Below are 20,244 nucleotides of genomic sequence, written 5' to 3' on the forward strand. Positions count from 1 at the left end.
TATCACTTTGAAAGCAGCTCCATAATCTACTGAGTATACTGACTGATGCACTTTTAATCACATTTAACTTGGTCATTCAGTACTTAATATATAAGTCTTATGAGTGGTATAGAAGTCTGGAAAAGCTGTAGTGGTTTTATGTTAGATTACCTTAAGAGACAATTCCACTAAGTTGGTCATAAGTTTGAAATGACCACGCTTTTGTGCAGGAAAAAAAAATAAATCTGCTACTCCTGAGCAAGTACTTACCATTAATTGACAGATAACAGATTTTAATTAATCTTTTCTACTTAAAAAAAAAAAAAAAAAAAAAAAGAAAGAAAAAAAAAAGAAAACACCAACAATCCATCACATCAAAAACATAAGAAAATCTTCTGCTGTGTTATTGTCCATGAGAGCTACCAGAAAGAATGATTTATCTGGGACAGTGGTAGATAGTGGTTCAGCTCTTCACACAGGTGAAGTCTTATGGGTTTCAAGAGGCAACTAATATGGATACAGGTTCGTTATCTAGGCATACAGCTGCTACTTACCCACAGAAAATATGGGCTTAATAGTCTTGTCTGTGAATGATCACATGTATTGCTATTAAATAATGAATTCTAATTTAAAATAAAAGGATACTAGCTTATTTTTCTTCCTCTACCTTTAAAATAATCAACTCTTCCACATGTCATAAAATATGGTCAACAAATATAATCATGTAATAACATGGGAAGCATCGAGGTCAGAAGAGGGCAGAGTAAAAAGTTTTTTTTTCCCCCCTAGCATCTATGGATGGAATGATTTCAGTTCATTAGCAAAAGTCAGATGTTTTTTTTTTTAAACTGTAATACCCTATAATTAATGCAAATGACAGTTTCTAATCACTAGATGTTTCAGTCTCTGCTGGACCTCTGATCAGTCTTCGTATTCCCCTCTTCCCTGCAGGACCTTTTGGTTTAGCAAAACTTTGTTTGTGTGCGTGTTGTTTTGGATGAACCTCTTCATAAAGAAAGTCAGCAGTTAACTCATCACCATTATCAATTTCAATCTGAAAGAAATAAAAAGCAGCTTATAATATCACTTATAATCACCTTAGACATTTAATAACATTTAGAAATTTTGCTGAAGCTCCAAATACTGTATTAAAACCAATATGTACAATAACATTCAGAGTCTTACATGAAGTGTTCTCAACTTGTGCCTAGTCACCTCAGAAATCCTCGATAGTCTTTCTGAGAATCAACCACACTCTTAGCAGTACTGATGTAAGTGCATTTTGATTTAATCACTTCTTCCTTAAATATAAGCACAACTACATATCCCAAGAAACTCCTACTGCCCCAAGCTTTAGCACTGTGTACGCAGCAATAACTAGGAGTACACACTCCATGTGGAAACAAGTGTTTATTAGTCCTCCGTAAGAAACTTCCTTAATAAAGCAGCATGTGATCTTTCAGAAAATTTCCTTTGTTTATCCTCCCCTCAAAAGTAGAAACTTTTCATTGTTCCAGTGTAATCTTCACATTTTAAGAATTAAAGTTTTTTCACTAGACAGTGTCTGAAGAATTAAACATGTAAAAGCAATGCATATATATATTGCTGTCTCCTTAGAGTGAAGGAGAAGTTGTATAAACAGCTTATACAACTCGTGGATTACTGCAACTCAGCAAGTATTCATGCCAGGGAAAAGCCAAAATAAATTTAATTAACAGAGTTTGTTTTGTTTTGTTTTAAATGTAGGAATATAAACCTGAAAGAAAACACTGTTCTGAAGCCAAACCCCAGTTTTTAATTGCATGAATTTGGAGTTCAGACAAATGCTTTGGCCCTGTCCTGCTGAGCATTGAACACTTCATGGCCTGCCAACCGTAGCACTTGATGGACTTGTCAGCCACTGTATTGCTGTTACAAGTACATGCTTCACAAAGAAGTCTTCAGGACTTTCAAGAGTCCATGGTACGTCTCATCTAAAGACATTTCTGAGAAATAGCAATGTATAAGTACATGTGCTGATAATCTACTTAAGTTATATCAACACAATAAAAATGGCTAGTGACAAGTCTACTAGTTTTTTTTTCAGGCAGACAAAAACCCCACTGAAACCAAGCCTCAAAATCCTTCTAAATTTACAGCACAAGCATTAAGAATGTAACCATCAGTCATATTTCACAACAAATGGACCACTACCATGGCCTCTGCTCTGGAAGTGAGAAACCCTTGTTGTAAAGACAACAAGACAACAAATGACAAAGTGGAAAGATCAGCTTACTCACACGTCCTTGTTTGCCCCATCAAGGACTCCTAAAATGCAGTTTAAGTTCCAGAACTGCTGCTTGATTTTTTATTTTGAAAATTATTACATAACCTTGGCCTTAAAGGAATTTAATGTTCAACAACAATGTGCTGCGGTCCAAAGAATAACAGGCCTTTGAGTAAGAAATCATGTTACTTGTAAATAGTCCTTCAAAGTACTCTCAGACACTGTTGATGCAGAAGAATATGTTTACTAAATCTATGAAAGTGTAAAAATTATGAACCAGACAAAAGCCCTGAAGCTAAATCAACACGTATTTCTTGTTCAGGGCAAGCTCTTATGCAGATCTTTAATAACTATGCAGAACTTTTCATTGTTTACAGAAAGTAGTGGCAGAGATAATTATGGTTAAGAATATTAAGAAGGGAACTGAGGGATGGAAAAAAATATCAGTATACCCAGCGTACTTACCTTTCTAATTATTGGCATCCACAATTGTCTTTCTACAATTTCTAAAAGTGGACTTTTACAACTAGAGTATAGCATTCGTTCTCGTATACTACAGGTGTATCCTGGCATGGAGTAGATGAAAACTGCAGGAAAAAAATATCAGAACAAAAATAAACCGTATCAAAACCTGTATCATAGAATCATGTACAGCAGAAAGACATTGCAGAGTAATTGTGTAGTCTGAAAGGGAAAATGTCCAGAACAGTTTAGGATGTTTTTCCATTAAGTATTTAATTTCAAAAGAGGGGACATCTTTTTTTTTTTTTCACATGGCAACTGATTTATGCATGTTGATAATCAGAAGGGATAATTCTCTAGTTTCTAAACATAGGGACTCTTCAGAAGTCAGTTTCACAACCAAATGACCCTGAATTTTATGATTACACTGAGCAGTCAGATTCCTGCATCTTTCTTTCTGCCTAACTATTTGAAACAAACCAATGAAAGTTAACACTGGAAAATTTTCTCATACCTATGGATTCCAAATAGTCTCCTTCATGGGCGTGCTTATACAGGAAAAAGTGGTAACGTGCAGCATCCTTTGGAATTCTTTTTGGCAAGTCCTTCAGTTCAGTGTGAAGCGTGTTAGCCAAAACAATAGTTTCATTTTTCATATCAATTTGCTGTTAACAAAGAAAAATGCATATAGTTAATACACAGAAAGGAAACCAGAGAATATGATAGGATGGAAAAAAAATTATTACAGAATGGTAATATATCAGTATCAACATATGTTGTTCAATACACAGGCAATCTATTTAGTACTCACTATTTAAAATATTTAAAGTATTTTATACTTGCCAGTTGCACATAATTGAGTTGCTTATTTTTCAATTTCTCCAAAGCGTGAATAGCTTCTTTAGCAATGGGGAATGCTACTCCTTGCAGTGTTTGATGCTTGGTATCTACACCAACATCCGTTTGTACCTGGAACACAAGTCAACTGAAATGTAAACAGAAACTTCTGCAAGCATTTTGTTTCATGCAGTAACTGATGATGCATCGCATACGGCAACACACAGAGTTAGCAGTAGCTATTCTGAGAATAAGCCACACTGAACCATCATCCGCTTCTGGAAAAGAATTGCATATTTTCATTTTATGATTACATTTTGCTTACTTACCTTAAAAAAAAAAATCACATTAGCTTTGTAAAACCCACAGAATCACAAGAGAAAAAAAACTGACCAAATTTCAAGGAAGCTCCAAGTTACATTCTGGTACACAGATACAGTAAGCCAGGAGCTTGATTTTCATATGCTGTGCTTTTGAACTGACAATGTTGTTTATAAACTTTGCTGTATCTTGAACATTTTTAGATCAAAACATAGAAATGTAATTTTTCAACATTCTGGCAGGAAGAGAGAAAAGTTATGTCTTATTAGAGAAACCAATCTTCTTGAAGGAAAAAACAAAGCATCTTCCCTCCCTTCCTGTTTAGCATCCTTCCCTCAAAATCCTACACCAAAAAGAAAGCAAACAAAAAACAAGCAAATGAAGTCTCAATCCTTGACTTCTAGGTGTAACACAAAATATAAAATTTGATGGTAACTGCAAGCTAGATAATCACTCGTGATCTGGCTATGTTAGTCACAAACTATCTGAGATAAAAGGACAGTTGCTTTAAAGCCGCTTCTCAAGAATTTATGTGGTGTATTTTAATGTTCATGCACAGTTTCTCAGAAAATGAGCTCTGGCTTACAGTCTTTCCAAGTCTAAACTTGTCCAAGTATTAGCTTTTGAATGTCCCGACTTTCCTTTGTAATTTTACAAATGCAGTTAACGTTGCTAAAGAGGCAGCAAAAAGCCAGACAGAAAAGCACACAAAATTGAAAAGTGTGGGTTTTAGATCTAACGTCTTCCAGCTGCTCAGCTTTAATTAAAAATAGATAATGAAATATGCAACAAGAATGAAAACAATTAAAAACAAAGACACTTGAGACAATACTAAATTATGCTTCGTATTTTAAAGGACTGTTTATCATTAACAAAGAAGGAAGAAACAAAAAGAAATGGAGGAGCTTACTTCTGTATAAAACTAATAAAGTTATTAACAAGATTATATGACAAATATTTGCAAAATATATCTGCATAAAAGCCCAACTAATAAACCTTATAAAATTGGCATTACAGAACAAAATGTAATAAAGCGTATTAAAAAAACATAAAAGACATCAAAGACATTGAAGTCTGGGGACAGTAATATGAAGAGAGTAGCCCAGTATCCCGATCTATGGAAAGGATTTAAATCTACTTGTCTACACTGCAATATATTTCAGCCCACTAAAACAAAACAAAACACCCAAGCCACTTAAAAAGTAATTAAATCACACTGCAAGATTTGTTCATGATGACTGCTGAGAGGGTGATAAAATGGCAGATGAAATTTGATGAGAATAAATGTAAAACAACGTATGTGAAAGGAAAAATGACCTCTCTTCTACTCGTACAGCAATGGGGTTGAGCTAGCTACTACCCTTCAGGAGCAATACCATGCAGGTCACACAAAATATTTCTCTGAAAATGTCAGCTCAGTGACCAGCTTTGGCAAAAAAAAAAAAAAAACCATCAACAGTAACAAAATAATAATAGTAAAAACCCACCACTAACCACCCATCCACAAATGAAATGTTATGAATTGTTAGTAATAGTAGGGAACAGGACAGAACAACTCATTATGCACTGTAGATACCAGTAACATGCCCGCATCTTGAATACCACATGCAGTTCTGCCTTCCCCATCCCTCCTTTTCATAAATTTTATAGAAGAACTGGAAAAACTGCAGAGAAAAGCAAAAGGATCAGAAGTATGGAGTGTCTTCTTTAGGAAGAACAAGGGCATGGATTAGGACTCCTCTGCCCAGAAGAGATAACTGATTAGAAATACGGAGGTCTTGTGGATATACTGGGGAGTGGGGGAAGAAAAGAATGAGAAATAACTTTTCTTTGCCTTCTATATGCAATCTGTAGGGGTATGAGAATCAGCTGGTAGATAGCACGCTGCAGTTCTTCACATAATACTTTGTCAGGCTGTGGGATACATTGCCACAGGATCTGTGGTGACCAAAACTTTACATGGATTTAGAAAAATGACAAGACTAGATGATGGATGAAAAAAAAAATAAAAACAGTTACATAGTAAAACATTACGTCCTGCTCAGAAAGATCCCTACCTGCAATGGCTGAGGCAACTGGTGAGAGGAATTATTATAGCCTCTTACCCTGCTCTTACACCCTCCTCAGATTCCTGCTCTTGCTCACTTAGGGTCTTGACAGTAGGCTAGGTAAGTAACCTCTGACCTGATTCAGTGAAATACTTCTTGGGGTAATGACAAAAGAATATAAACGTGCAAATCTCGATTTTTTATTTTTAATATCGGAAAGTTTTTAGTTTGCTGAAGATAAAGAAGGAAAGTTAATGAAATGCTCCTTCAGTGGCAGATACAACAAAAATCCAAATGACACGTTAACCTACTGCAGGATGCTTCAAATAAAGCCAAAGTGGCAGCAAATTGCAGTTTATTCATCTCTGAGAAGTACAGCTATTGCTGCTGAAGTTTCACTAGAGCACATAAAGTATTAGTCTGCATGAATCAGCTGGTAAACATGATGCATACAGGGCGTAAAAGACAATACTAATACCAAGAGTAAGTGATCATTGACACCACAGAATTTACAGTCTCTGCTTTTTTTTTTTTTGTTGTTTGTTTTAAAGCTCATGAGGTAAAATACAGTGTTTAGTGATGATGAGAGCATTTCTGCACTGAATTAATCAAAAATAAAGATAGAAAATGACAAAAGACAACAGTCACAAAAATAATTGTTAATAAACAACAGTTGCAGAAAAAGCATGCTAGAGAGTGCAAATGCTAGAGAAGATAAAGAGCTACATTTAACATGATGGTTTGCTGGCATCCAGCTGCAAAGCGAAACAGATTTCCCGGTGGCTGTAAAATATATGCCTAAAGAACTAATAAGATCAGCACAAGGCTTATTAATACATGTCTGAACACAAACAAGAGATTGAGTCATGGAAAAATGTGAGAAAAAAATCCTTTGAAACGCATCAGTCACCAGCTAACCAACAATCATCAAATTATTTGGTTAAAGGCATTTGCTGGAAATCTTTCTATAAGGCTTTTGTAGGAAAAACAGATCAGTCTTTTAAAAGGCCTAGCTACTTGCTTTGGATTTCTGGTTTTGGTGGTTTTTGAACTTTCAGACTGAGAAGAAGTAAGTCAAAATAAAGACAAGTAAACTGGTTCTGGCAGCTCAGGAGGGGAAGCTTCATCCAGAGATAAAGGTGGCTCAAACATTCTTTGGGATTACTCACTGCAACAGTTGCTATTTTGCATCTTCTCTACCATTTCTGCCACCACATGAAATGCACCTGGGCAATCACAGAATGGTTGAGGCTGGGTCTCTGAAAGTCCCTTTCTCCAACACCCACCACCCAAGCAGGGACACCCAGACCAGCCAGTGCTCAGGCCCCCTCACAATAAAACACATCCACTGATGTTTAAAGCACCCTAGGGAACAAAGCTGTAACCACTAAGCTCTTCAGCTAGGAGGCCTCTGACCCAGACACTAGACCTTGCCAACTCAGCAAGATCACACTGCTCTGTCTCCAGCTGTCATCGTCCTGCAACCTCAACTCAGAGAGAGAAATTTGGATTCTCATCTGGAACTTACCTGTTCTGCCCTTCTTACCCCAGGAAGACTTATTCCTAACAATCTGGTCCTAACGATATGTTAGGAACTCTGAACCCAACACCCCAAATGTGCCCAAAGACACTGTAGGTACCTCGTTAATCTTAATTTGTCGAAGCTCCTCTTCTGCTGCAGTCAGAGGCGCAGGGGCAGCCTGTGATATCAAGTACTTTTTATATCCATTCAGCGAAACATCATCCTGAAAGCACAATATCAGTATTCTTCATTTTTTGATAATAAAGGCTTTCTTCAAGACAGCCTATGCAGCATAAATAAGCAGTTATTTCCCATACAGTTATGTTCATTTTATTTGAACAGACTGCAAGTGTACATGCATTTGCAAATTGAACTTGGCTTCCTGAACAGCAGGATCCGCTGGGCTGCTCTGTACCCGGTTGTACTGTGTGCAGAATTTCCACAATTACCCCCTAATTACCTTGCTAATTCAAAAATTAGTCTTAATGAAGACTGGGGTATGTATGAATTTATTCAGCCTTCTTGGACTGAACATCACAGAACTGCCACAATTCTTACAAAAAAAAAAAAAGTACATATTTTCTTACAAAACCTGCATGCTCAGACCGGTGGCTGATTGATAATTTTCTACCTGAAAAAAAAAAAAAAATGGAGACAGGAATACTACCTCAGGACATAACGCTGCCAACTGTTTAGGATGCAAATTCACAGAACTGATAAATTCTGATGACCACTTTGGGTAAGTTATTAATTCTCTGTGTCAGTTCTGTCCCCCTCCAAAGATGCTGATACCAGAGACAAATATTGTTGTGCTTAAACAATTAAGGTTACCACTCAGAAGAGGGCAGGATATGACTTTATAATCAAGTTCTTGGCCCAACAGAATGTAACTGCTGAGCTCACTGTCTTTGCTGAAGGAGGAAAAAGGAAGCAATAACTGATCTCTAGCTAATGATCAGTTTTCATGAAAGCTATAGAAACTCTGTGTCTCTGAAAACTTGTTTGTTTACAACTGGCAATGGATCAAGAAGTCAACACTTAACATTGGCAAACTGGCAGACATCACAATCAGCTTAGACTTGTGTCCTAAGGAAACCACGGTAATGCAATAGCCTCAGATTCCCTTACATGCACAACACTTGCAGGCTTTTCAACATTCCTTGGAAGTTTGTCAGACTTCATACATGTACCTTCCAATTATCTTACCATAACTGAACGCCCAACTATTAGTATTTTCACTGAACAAATCATTAGCTACTAAAACTCTTTCCATAAATGGCAGACATGGACTCAAGTAACATTTCACAGTCAAATTTTAATGAACTGACAGCTTCATATCCTTGGTTTAAGGCATAAACATTTGTTTTCAGACGTTTAAGTCGTACAGATAGCTGTTCTAGCCCACCTCTGATTCAGACCCATACATACAGAATGGTTTTGCAAACAATTGGCCTGAAAGTTTTGGGTGTTATGGCGTTTTGAGGATCCACATTTATGCACTGAAATTAAAGGATTCTCCTGTTAGTCCTAGTTTATTTAGTTTTAACATGCGTTCGAAGCAAGGACATCTTAGCCTGAAGTTGTTAAATAAAATTAATTACTTTTTCAAACGAGAGCAATTACATTTTATCACTGGAGTAATACACATAGCTTTTAACCTTCTTTCTCCTTCATCAGGAAAGAACAGAACCACCACAAATTTTTACCAGTAAAACCAGCAGTTGTTCCAACTATTCCTTAGAATAATGTATTGATTTTAAAGGGAAGAACATACCTCCACTGTTCCAAATACTTCGTCCTTAATATGACCACCTCCAAATTCTTTCTTGAGTGTTGCCCGGGTTGCTGCATACAACATTTTTTGACGAACCTAGTATATCAGAAAACAGTGTGTTTTGTTTTTTTAAAATATTTTTTTCCTCTTTAGTGTACACTGAGAATCTAGCATTTTGCGGTACCAAATCCATTAACAAACACCCTTCCTGAACAACTATTTTAAGAGTTGAAAATTAAGTTTGAAGTTGTACTTCTTAATATCAAACAGAATCACAGAATGAGCTCTGGAGCATGATATTAACATATGCTATTAAATTCTCAAGTGCAGAATGAGACATTTTAATATGCATTATTATTAAAGTAATTCCAAAACTAAATTGCAGCTTTAGAATATTACCTTTAAAAAATAAAATAAAATTTAAAATAACAACGATAACAAAAACATAAAACAAGAAACGGAGCACAATCCTTACTAATTTTAAATGGGGAAACAAACACACAATGATTTAGATCATTTATTGCTGGTCTGTGTACTAAAGGACACAGTAGATACAGAAAGAGCTAACTGCAAATAACCCACCAGCTCTACCATCTTTTGGTAGCTCTACCCTCTTTTGATTTGGTAGTGGCTTAGTTCAACTACAGAATGCAAAAATGAAATTTTCTGGAGGCAGATGATCTAATGGTGCTCCCTATCAATTTGTGTCCAACATACTCATATATTCTCCCAACAGTCCCATCTTCCCCACCATATTTCAACATCATGCCATCACATCACCCTTACCTCTTCTGCCCAATCTCTTCCATGCAGTTTACCCTTTGGTCTCCAACTCCTTTCTAACTGCTATTGGAAATAGTGCAGGAATCTAGTAGTACCTTTACTTTGTCCTCCATTGTCTCACATTCCCTGAACCTGTACATAACACCCTAGTTTCTCTGAGAAACTCCGACTTCAGTTTCCTCCCATGCTCTCTAACTGCTCACCAAATAAAGAGTACATTCTGTGGTGGGCCACAGATCCACAAGTGCCAGCCAGTCGGCCAGCAAGCCAGGTAGAACAAAGAGCTAGAGCTCGAACTATAGTCTTTCTCCCTGTGATGACACCAATTGAGATTTCTGTCTTATATTCTTCCTTGAATTTTCATGAAACACTGACGGAAAGATAAGACAAACAAACAGTACAAAAACACGTGTTTTGTTTCCTCCAATTAAGCTAGAAATAAATTGGATCTGCTGTACTCCATCTGGACCCACAATCGGGTTCATGAAAAATGTTTCCACGGCTCTCTTCTCAGAAAGTGAGGGGAAAGCTAGGGAATGCTTTACTCTCAAAATCCTTCTCATCTAGGATTTGGATCAAAAGACACTGTAGAAAAGCCATTAACAATGCGAAGCCTCCGATGACTGCTACTTACAGGAGAGTGATCAGGTGACCATGCAATGAAGATCCATTCATATCCTTGAGCATTCTGAGAATCTAATCTGTATAATATATAACAGGGTTGCTTGTCTTCAAGAAGGGGAAGAACAAAGGAGTCATAATCCTTTTCCCATGATCCAACTGGCCGCCTAGAGGATCCCAGAACAAGCTGCTCTATAACCAATAACCAAAACTACATGTTAGCAACAATATAGTTAATATTGTTTGTTTCAAATTTAGCTATTATAATAAACAGTTAATCAAATGCTTCTTTTATAATCATGTTCACAACAATGGAAATCAAGAACACGCGATGTGAAAGCAGGTGAATTCCTGCACAAGCTGTGAATGCATACCACGTGTCATAAGACTGATGTTGTTTTTAGCATAATGTGCACTGAAAAGAAATAAAAACTGTCTTTTGCTAGTTATCTTATTTTTAAATTGAAATAAATAGAAATAAGATGAGAATAAGTTTTTAATTTTTAAAATTAGCATTATTAATGCTCTTACTTGCCGTACCATACTAGTGGTTGTACTTATTGTAAAAAGACAGTTAGCTGTATAGTGAAGAGTTGGGAATGAACATGATTGCACTAGTCACTAACTTGACAGTAAGCAGATGAGCCCCTTTCTACTATAGCTTCATAACTACAGTCTTTAAATGACTGAAGTTGTTTATTATGTATAATTGGCTTAAGTCTGCACAGAATACTTCAGATGAGATTTAATTATGTGAACAGCTATAGCAACAAGATTTCTCTTATTTATAAATCATGTCTCAGTTTTTCCAAATGAAAAATATTACTATGGTATCTTTCAAAACATTTATTAGCTTCCCAACAAATAGTAGCCCCCGCAGCTAAAAGAGAAGCACCTAACTTGAATGGTTCCCACAATGGTTTGAGGACTATTATATTAGCTGGTATGCAAAGTATCTTTTGAGAGTCCAGGACTGAACCTCTGATAGCTCAGACGAAAGTACAGCAGTATTCAAATGCCTCTAATGCACAACTTTCCAAACAAGCCACTCTCCCACAGTAATTTTCCAAGGCACAGAGCATTAAGAGCTCAGAGCAAGAGAGTATTTGGCACTTCTCTGAACTAGATGCAAAGCAGATGAAGTCATATACCTAGACAACCAGAACATCCAGAATGTATTTGCCAATTCATAGCTCTAGGTGGCTTTATAGTCATTTGAATTTAAGATAGGAAAAAATAATAATAAAAACCCCACAGCAATTATGTTGTATAGCAGCAAGCCTGTTCTCTTGTTCACTCAAATTAGCAGAACTCAATTTGAGTATTATCTATTCGCTAAGGACAGTTGCTGAAAGATCCTGCAGACAGGTGATGCAACTGTCCCTCCTCTGGGAGCATTAGAAGTTTCTTTTTAAACTGTGGAAAATAGCATTAGAGACTGGATTCTGGTTCCACATACAGACAAAAATGTACATATGTAACACATATATAAATATATATAACATATATACACATGCATATATTTTCACACAAACATACACGCAGGAACATACGAATAAAGAAAAACATTAAGACAAGAAAAGGAAGATACTTTTTAATACAAAACGAAGGCCATAAATAGGGAGTACCATCTACACAACAGCACATTGTTTTACCTTGCCTAATAATAAAACCAAATTCAACAGTATGCTGGTGTTTGCTAACCTGTGTGGGTGAAACTTTTTACGACAGTGACCTGCCTATAATATTATTGCTGCTTCCTTGAGAGAAGCGGTGTTACATGGTGGAAAACCTCCTAAGAAAAGCAAACACAAAGAAGATAACAGCAGGTTACTTACCTAGCAATAAAAGTGTGTACGTGTATTTATGTACACATGTACCTTTCTCCAACCAACAGGTTTTTCAGTGTACTATAAATGAATGAACTTTGGAACAACCAAAAACACCTCAAGGTATTGAGGTGGGTATTTGATATACTTCCATCCAAAATATGCAACAGTTCTTGGTAAAACGTGAAATGACAATTTGAAGAAAAGCTCTAGTGCAAAAATACAGTAGCATCATACTGAAAACTTCAGCATTGCCAAAACTTAAATCCTACCCTCAGGATAGGAAAGACCTTGGTAACCTTAAGTTTTGCAGAGTTCTGTTTTTTTTTTAACAATTCTATACATAGGTCACTAAAACAACTAGGAAAATATCTTAAAAGTCAAAGAAAAATATTAAAATTTGACTAACCATTGTCAATGACTATTTTTAAAAGCCTGTATTTTCCGTTTCTGGCTCCAACAAAGACATCTTTGACATTTCCACTAGCTGAAAAAGAGAAAATAAAAGTAACCAAATTAACACATTTTACCTTTCTCGAATAAAGAATACTCATGAAGGTAAAAACAACTTTGGAAAAGCATATACCTGGCCCTTCACTACAAAGTTGGACTGGAAAAGGAAAACAAGAGTGATGTTCCCCCCTACGCTCCATGTCAAATCAAGTTCCAGCCACGGCATGCCACAAAAGGGTGACAGACATTATAAATATCTGCAGAACAGCCCTGCTTACTCACACACTGTATCATTCTCAACATTGTGAAAATTAAAAGTGACATCACATCACTGCTCTCAGGTTTCACAGGTCACACAGCAACACAATCAAAACACAATGCAACTCAAATTACTATAGCTTCATGAAGTCTGCAGGCTTAGTACAAATGTTCAGACATAACTTTATGCCTGCCAGGAAAAACTTAGAGCTTGTCTGTAAAAAACACCTGCCTTCCTGAGGACACCTCTGTACTGGGTTTGGCAGCAGAGGGCTACAGGGATGGCCCCTCTGAGAAGAGTCCGGAAGCTGCTCCGTGTTAGATAAGGGCCAGTTTCAGCCAGTTCCAAAGGGACCCACTGCTGGCCAGAGCCAAGCCAGTGAGCGATGTTGGTTGGGCCTCTGGGACAGCAGATTTCGGAAAGGGAAAAAAATCCTGCTGTGCAACAGCAGCTGGGACAGTGAGGAGTGAGAAACAGCCCTGCAGCCCCCCAGGGCAGTGCAGCAGGAGGTGCTCCAGGCACACAGCAGCAGTTCCCCTGCAGCATGTGGAGAGGCCCCTGGTGGAGCAGGCTGTCCCCCTGCAGCCCATGGGTCCCACATGGAGCAGATCTCCACGCTGCAGCCCCCCCATGGGTGGAGGAGCCCCCGGTGGAGCAGGTGGATGTGGCCTGGAGGAGGCTGCAGCCCATGGAGAGCCCCCACAGGAGCAGGCCCCGGGCTGGAGCTGCAGCCCATGGAGAGGAGCCCACGCAGGAGCAGGAGGTCTGGGGGGAGCTGCCGCCCATGGGGGACCCGTGCTGGAGCAGTTTGCTCCTGGGGGATGGACCCCATGGTACGGAGCTGTGTGGGAGCAGTGCTTGAAGAGCTGCTGCCTGTGGGCAGCCCCCACAGGCTCAGTTCGGGAAGGACCCCACGGGGAGCAGGGGCAGAGAGGGACCGTGACAGAGAGGTGGAGACAAAGCGTAGGGACTGACCACAGCCCCCATTCCCTGTTCCCCTGTGCTGCTCAGGGGGAGTACATAGAAGAGGGTGGATGGTGGGGGAAGGTGTTTTTAGTTCTCACTACTCTAGTCTTTAGTAATTGATAATAAATTACATTGATCTTCCTATGCTGAGTCTGTTTTGCCCATTATGATAACTGCTGAGTGATCTCCCTGTCCTTATCTCAACCCTTGAGCCCTTTCCATCATATTTTCCCTTTGAGGAGGGGGGGAGTGGTGGAGCTCTGCTGCCCAGCTGGGTAAAACCACCACAACCCCCCTGAAAAGTACTGGGGAAGGCTGCCGCTCTTTGCTCATCTTTCATATCAACTTGTATCAATGTTGATAGCACTTTTTCAAATTCTGACCTGTCACAGTAGGATAGGTTTACAATTAATTTACAAAGAAGTAGCTAAAAATAAATTTCTGTAATTCACATTGACACAACACAAACATGACAGAGTTGCTTCTGTAAGCACATGGAAGAGCTGTGCCCAAGCTGTTAAAATCACAGTAATCTCAACCGCTCTGCTTAATAATCTGAGTGCAAATCAATTCAATTATACCCCAGACAGGGGGCTGTACAGCATTTATTGAAGAACATTCACTGCAAGCTGGTCCTTTAAGTAATCCCAAAGCAGAGGATAGCACCAGCAAGACAAACAACAAACCAGGAAGCATAAAAAGGATTATTCAGTGACGTTGAGGCCGAAGGAACAGATGGCATCTGGCTATGTTACTGCCCATATTCAAAATATTTAAAATTCATGTCCATCTATGCAATGCCTGGGTCCGTTCTGCAATTCCTAAACAGGCTGGGGGAAGGACAGGGAGCCTTAGCACTTAAGCAGACTGAACTGCAATGGGCAGTCCAGCCCCAGCTTCATCTCAGTATTTCCCCACTCATTGGTGCAGACCCTCACTGTGATCTGCTTTTCTGATCATCTCTGCCTTTCCTAACACTTCCACTCAGCACACAAACATTACACCACTTTCTAGACCTCCCAGTTCCACTGGGATTTTTTTGTCCTCTTCTCATCTATGATCTTTTGTTCTCTGTCCTCTTACATCAAGCCTACACAACCAAACAAGATAGACTAGTCCCTCGCACTTATACCATAACTAACAGCTCCTGAAGTAATTTTTTGAGATGAGACACCAGCTATCAGGGAACAATCTCACTATCAGTGAGATATACCCTCCCCCTGCCACACACGCAAGGCTTTAAAATTCACAACAGAATGATAGCATTTTTGCTTAAATCTCTGCATAGCAGAGACCCCATTTACAATTTGGTCTTGGTATCTCATTGACCAGCTTACAGTTTAATTTGACTTTATTTTCTGAAAAGCATTCATAATGATAAACACATCCATTTTCTCCATATGCACTACTGCTTCTGTTAATGAAGTTATATTTCAGTAGCAAAAATGCTTTACTATGTATTTGGGAAGAAACTCTGGATATATACAAGTTCTACATACCCTGTCCTATCATCCAGCAATGGAAATTATCTGCTGTCTAGGCACTGTCCTGGACAAGATTTTTATAAAGATGCAACATACAAAACTAAGATAGACAAGCTGGCATATATTTCTTTCTTCAATGAGCAAATTCATATTAAATAAGCTATTCAATATTTGAATAGTCCATTACAAAAACCAGTTAAAGGCTTCAAAGGATGGTATAAAACAGCCTGTAAACATACGCACGTCAACTCCTTGCATTTGCTCTGCTGCACTTTCAACGTGACTTACCTGCAGCATGAAATATTAAAATTCAATTAGGTTTATTTCATGAAAATTATTTTTAAAATAACTTAGAAGACTTGAACATATTCTGGCAAGTTTCCCTACAGCTCAATGCACCCTGACTTCTACACTCCTTATTTACCACCCTGTTTGAAAGCCCAGTCCTTTCAGCATTTGCCTGGTACGTCTCACTGTCCCCATTACTTCACTCCTGCTTCTAGCAAAGTGCACTCCGTGCTGCCAAGCCTTGCAGCTGTTTAGGAGCAGCACTAGGCTGGTTGCTGCTACCCAGCAGTGGCACCACAAACGCTGTTCCCCTGCTGGCTGCAGAAGCCTTGCCACAGAAAGGAGCCCTGCCTAGCGGGCTGCCCTGCATCCCGGCCTGCCGAGGCAGGATCGGTGCAGGAATGGAGCCGAGCTCCCTGCAGATCCCCTCGGAGGACAAAAGGCTGCCCAAGAAATGAAGGTGAGCTGCAGAAGAGGATTAGCAGTCCCTGCGGTAAGCAACAGGGTATTCTGCTGCTCCTCCAGCAAGATGACAGCAAGAGGAAAAAAGCAAGGGAATGAAGAGCCACTGTAACAGCTTCTCCAGCCTGGAAAAAAAAAAAAAATAAATAAAATAAGCTGTTTCTAATGCACCTCGAGCCTGAGAAGGTGACAAACTTAAGAAGAGCAAACAACGGCGTAGAGGGGAAGGGGCTGAGGAGAGGTTAAAGGCTGCTGAACGAACATAGCCAAGAGGCAACAAAGGGCTTAGAGGCGCAGCTCGGAGCCGCTGCGGCCGGGACAAAAGTCACCTTCAGCAATAAATGCGGGAGCGCAGACAAAGTGCAGCGCGGTGCTCACCGAGCAAACAGACCGCCAGCAAATCTCAACAACACGGCCCCCGCAACGCGCCGCGGTGCCCCCTTCAGCAACCCTGCGCCGGGGTGCGGGGGTAACACCGAGACACGATTGCTCCTCACAGCCCCCGAGGCCTGGAAACAGAGGGGAAAAAAGGCTTTCCTGTGCATTTCCAGCTTTTTCTTGGCCTCCCGTAGCAGGGGCTCACTGGGCTGCCCTGCCGCTGGGCTGCCGGCTCCCTGCAGCTGCTCACGGCTTCTCCCCACCACCGGCCGGCAGGGACCGGCGGCGCTGGCAGTGCTGCACACACCGGCTGCCCGAAAAGCTCCGGCAGCCCCGGGGCTGCGGCGAGACGGAGCTGCCTGAAGCCGGCAGCGGGGATCCCCCTGCCCGCAGCGGACAAAGGCGGCGCCGGGCAGCGCGCCCCGAGGGAAGGAGGGGGGGCAGTACCTTGGATGCCGGTCTGGTGGGACATGTCGCACCGCTGCGCCCGGGGCTGCCCTGTCCCGGCACGGCACGGCTCGGCACAGCCCTGTCCTGCCCAGCCCTGCCCAGCCCGGCTCGGCTCAGCCCGGCCCGGCCGCCCACACGTGATGGCGCCGCCGCCACTCAGCGGTCGGAGGGAGCGCGGCGCCTGCCGGGCCCGGCCGACCCCGAGGCGCTGCTGCCCCCTACAGCGGGGCCCCGGCGGGCAGCGGCCGCCCCGCCGCCATCCCGCGGCCGGTCCGAGCCGGGTGCCGCCGGGTGGGGGCGCGGGGCTGCCACGCACGGCACTGCCCTCCCGGCCCTGTCCTGTCAGCCCCGCTCTGTGCCGGCCCCCCGAGAGGGATGAGGGCCCCGCAGACCGAGATGGTTGGGAAAGCCCTCCAAGATCATCTGGTCCAACCACCCCCCTACCACCAATGTCACCCACTGAACCATGTCCCTAAGCACCACGTCCAACCCTCCCTTGAAACACCCCAGGGACGGTGACTCCACCACCTCCCTGGGCAACCCATCCCAATGCCTGACTGCTCTTTCTGAGAAGAAATGTCTCCTCATTTCCAACCTAAACCTCCCCTGGTGCAATCTGAGGCCACTGCCTATCATTGTCCTATCATTGCTTACCTGTGAGAAGAGGCCAACCCTCAGCATCCCAAACCTTCCTTTCAGGTAGTTGTAGAGAGCAATGAGGTTTCCCCTTAGCCTCCTCCAGACTAAACAACCCCACTTCCCTCAGCTGCTCCTCATATTTGCTAGTTGGTGACACAGCTTCAAAAGAAATAATTATTTCCTCTATTTCAGCATGGATCTGGTAGCTGAAATGCTTGCCTGCGTTGCCAAGGTGTGAATCCAGGCAGAGAAAGGCTGCACCTGTGCATGGCTGATCCGCACAGGCAAAGGCTTTTACACTTTTTCAGCTTGTTGAAAGCTTCACAAAGCTCCCAGCAAAGGAGAGTCCTAAGTAGTGACTTTAAACCAGCTGTAAAGGTAGGTTTGCTTCTGCTAGTTGTCTTTCACAGGCACTTCTGTCCACCGGCTGAAAAGCATCACCCTCTGACAATAAAAGATGCATCCTAACTCTTCTCTAAACATTTGCTTGTGTTGTGTACCATCGTTTGCATTTTTTAATCCGTGCTGTGGTCTGGCTTAGACTTCCCAGGTGAAACATATAGGCATTTATAGAAGTAACAGGACTGTGGGCACTTAATAAATGTCCCAATGCTGATCATTCTTTCAGGTTCTAGGGAGTTGGCAGGGTGTTTATAGTCGCTAACCACACAACGTAAGAAATGCTGTAACAGGGCACATCAACTACCTTGCCCTGCGTATCTCCACAGTGGCACAGGGAATGAAAAAGGAAGAGTAAGGGAAGCATGTGGTAATACTTGTCTGGTTTGCCTTCCCAGCCTCTAGAGGAATTTCTGAAGTCAGCTGATTTCTTTGTGTTGATAGACGTGGGTGCCTGCACTTTGTCATATCCCTGGTGTAAAGACACCATGTGAGGGATTCAGTGTCCTATTTGGGAAATGCGAAATAGCACTGTAACTGTAGTATGTGAGCAGCACCGTGTAGTGCTAGTCCAGCAAATAAGGAGTCACTATGGAGATGTGTCACCAGCTAGCGAGCTGGGGTTAACTGAGGACCGCGGCAGCTGGGGAAACAGAGAAGCTGCAGCTTATTTTCTAAGCAGAAAATAAGGGAAAAGACTTCATGTGAAAATCAAGAAACGATAGGGGGTACCTCCCAGAGAACAGTGAGGCCAGCTCTAATTGCTCTATTATACACCTCCAGGAACATAGAGGTTGTAAAATGGTAAAGCAACTATTGGAGGAGAGCTTTTCCAAGAACAATTAGAGTACTAGAGTTCAGAGTGGTACCAAAGATGTGGTACTACTATAATTTAAATCATTTAACTCAAGTCTGCCACTGATCCTTTCTGTCTAACAATGTAAGAGTTTATAAAGAACTGATTTGTCTCCAGATGTACCAAAGTAAAGGATCATGAACAACACGATCCAGCTGGTCATGTGTCCCCAGAAGTGCTGGTATTGGCAGTGTGGCAATGAGGATGCACAGCCAAAACTGTGGAGTCACGCTGTGACTGTGCTTTCAATGGCAGCCCACACTTAAGAGTAGAGATACTGGAATGGTACGAGACTGTAGTGTCTGTCACCACATCAAGATCACCTTGGCTGTCTGAGGTGACATCACATCAACTCCCACCAATCTGTCAGAGGGCTCTAAAGTACAGCCGAGGGATCTTACCATCTGCTTCATATGAAACGAGCCTTGTACACATTGGCATTTCATATGAGATTTCTGGGGAAAAGGCAAACTGAAAGTCTAAGGTAGTTTCTAAAATTCTCAGTGTTTGATGTTTGACAAAACAAACAAACAAACAAACAAAACCATGTTGCACAGAAACAAGCAAAAACAAGTAAAGGTTTTATATCTGTTGAATATGCTCAAACACATGAATTTTAGTTTACTTTGGAGCCTTCCTAAAATGTTTTGGATGATTAAATTGCTATCCAAGTCATACAACTGTTGGGAAGAATAGAGAGGTTTATTTATTAGCATATACGTAAGCATTAAGTTATAGTTACATTTTCTTCCCTGTACTTAAATTATTTTTTTCCAGTGTACATTAGTTTTTGTATCTAATTACAGCTGTGCTTGTTTTGATACAGACTGCATATTGCAGAATTTCCCAAATTTTAATAGCATTCTTTTAACTTAAATAATAAATGATGTTTTGTTTTGTTTTGTTTTTAAGAAGAAATTATTTTTAGTAGACTTTGATACAGCAGTTTCTGTATGACTTCTGGGTCTTGTTTTCATTTTCGCTGTCTTTATTTTCTTTCCCTATACATTTATCTCTTCATTGGTTTAACAATGCACTATTCACTTCTGCTAGCTGATTTAATGCTGTGGTTATAATCTCTATGGAGTCCTCAGTTAATTGTGTTCATAATGGTGTGCAAACATTTTCTCCTGTTGTGATGTTGCCAGGAAGGCTCGTTCCAAGTTTG

The 20,244-nt window shown here is 40.8% G+C and overlaps 1 protein-coding gene across 1 annotated transcript; it reads right to left on the bottom strand.

The window, feature by feature from the left end:
• Window positions 1-343: 343 nt before the first annotated feature.
• Window positions 344-17,275, bottom strand: TWF1 (twinfilin actin binding protein 1). The gene is made up of 9 exons (XM_032207784.1): window positions 17,180-17,275; window positions 12,852-12,929; window positions 10,627-10,805; window positions 9,210-9,305; window positions 7,554-7,658; window positions 3,551-3,676; window positions 3,222-3,372; window positions 2,711-2,832; window positions 344-1,033 (listed from the first exon to the last, which is right to left on the bottom strand). Exons 1-9 carry the CDS (start codon window positions 17,202-17,204, stop codon window positions 863-865), a joined length of 1,053 nt encoding a protein of 350 aa, XP_032063675.1. The 5' UTR covers window positions 17,205-17,275; the 3' UTR covers window positions 344-862.
• Window positions 17,276-20,244: the final 2,969 nt, after the last annotated feature.

The sequence above is a fragment of the Aythya fuligula genome, chromosome 1 (assembly GCF_009819795.1).
Source record: "Aythya fuligula isolate bAytFul2 chromosome 1, bAytFul2.pri, whole genome shotgun sequence".
NCBI classification, from domain to species: domain Eukaryota; kingdom Metazoa; phylum Chordata; class Aves; order Anseriformes; family Anatidae; genus Aythya; species Aythya fuligula.

Bases quoted from the DNA above. Each gene is read 5' to 3' on its own strand.
- TWF1 (XM_032207784.1), bottom strand. From the start codon at position 17,204: ATGTCCCACCAGACCGGCATCCAAG. The intron at 3,373-3,550 runs GCAAGTATAAAA...CTTTGTTAACAG, and splicing joins AACTCAATTATGTGCAACTG to CAAATTGATATGAAAAATGA. The intron at 2,833-3,221 runs GTATGAGAAAAT...TTTTTCCTGCAG, and splicing joins AGACTATTTGGAATCCATAG to TTTTCATCTACTCCATGCCA.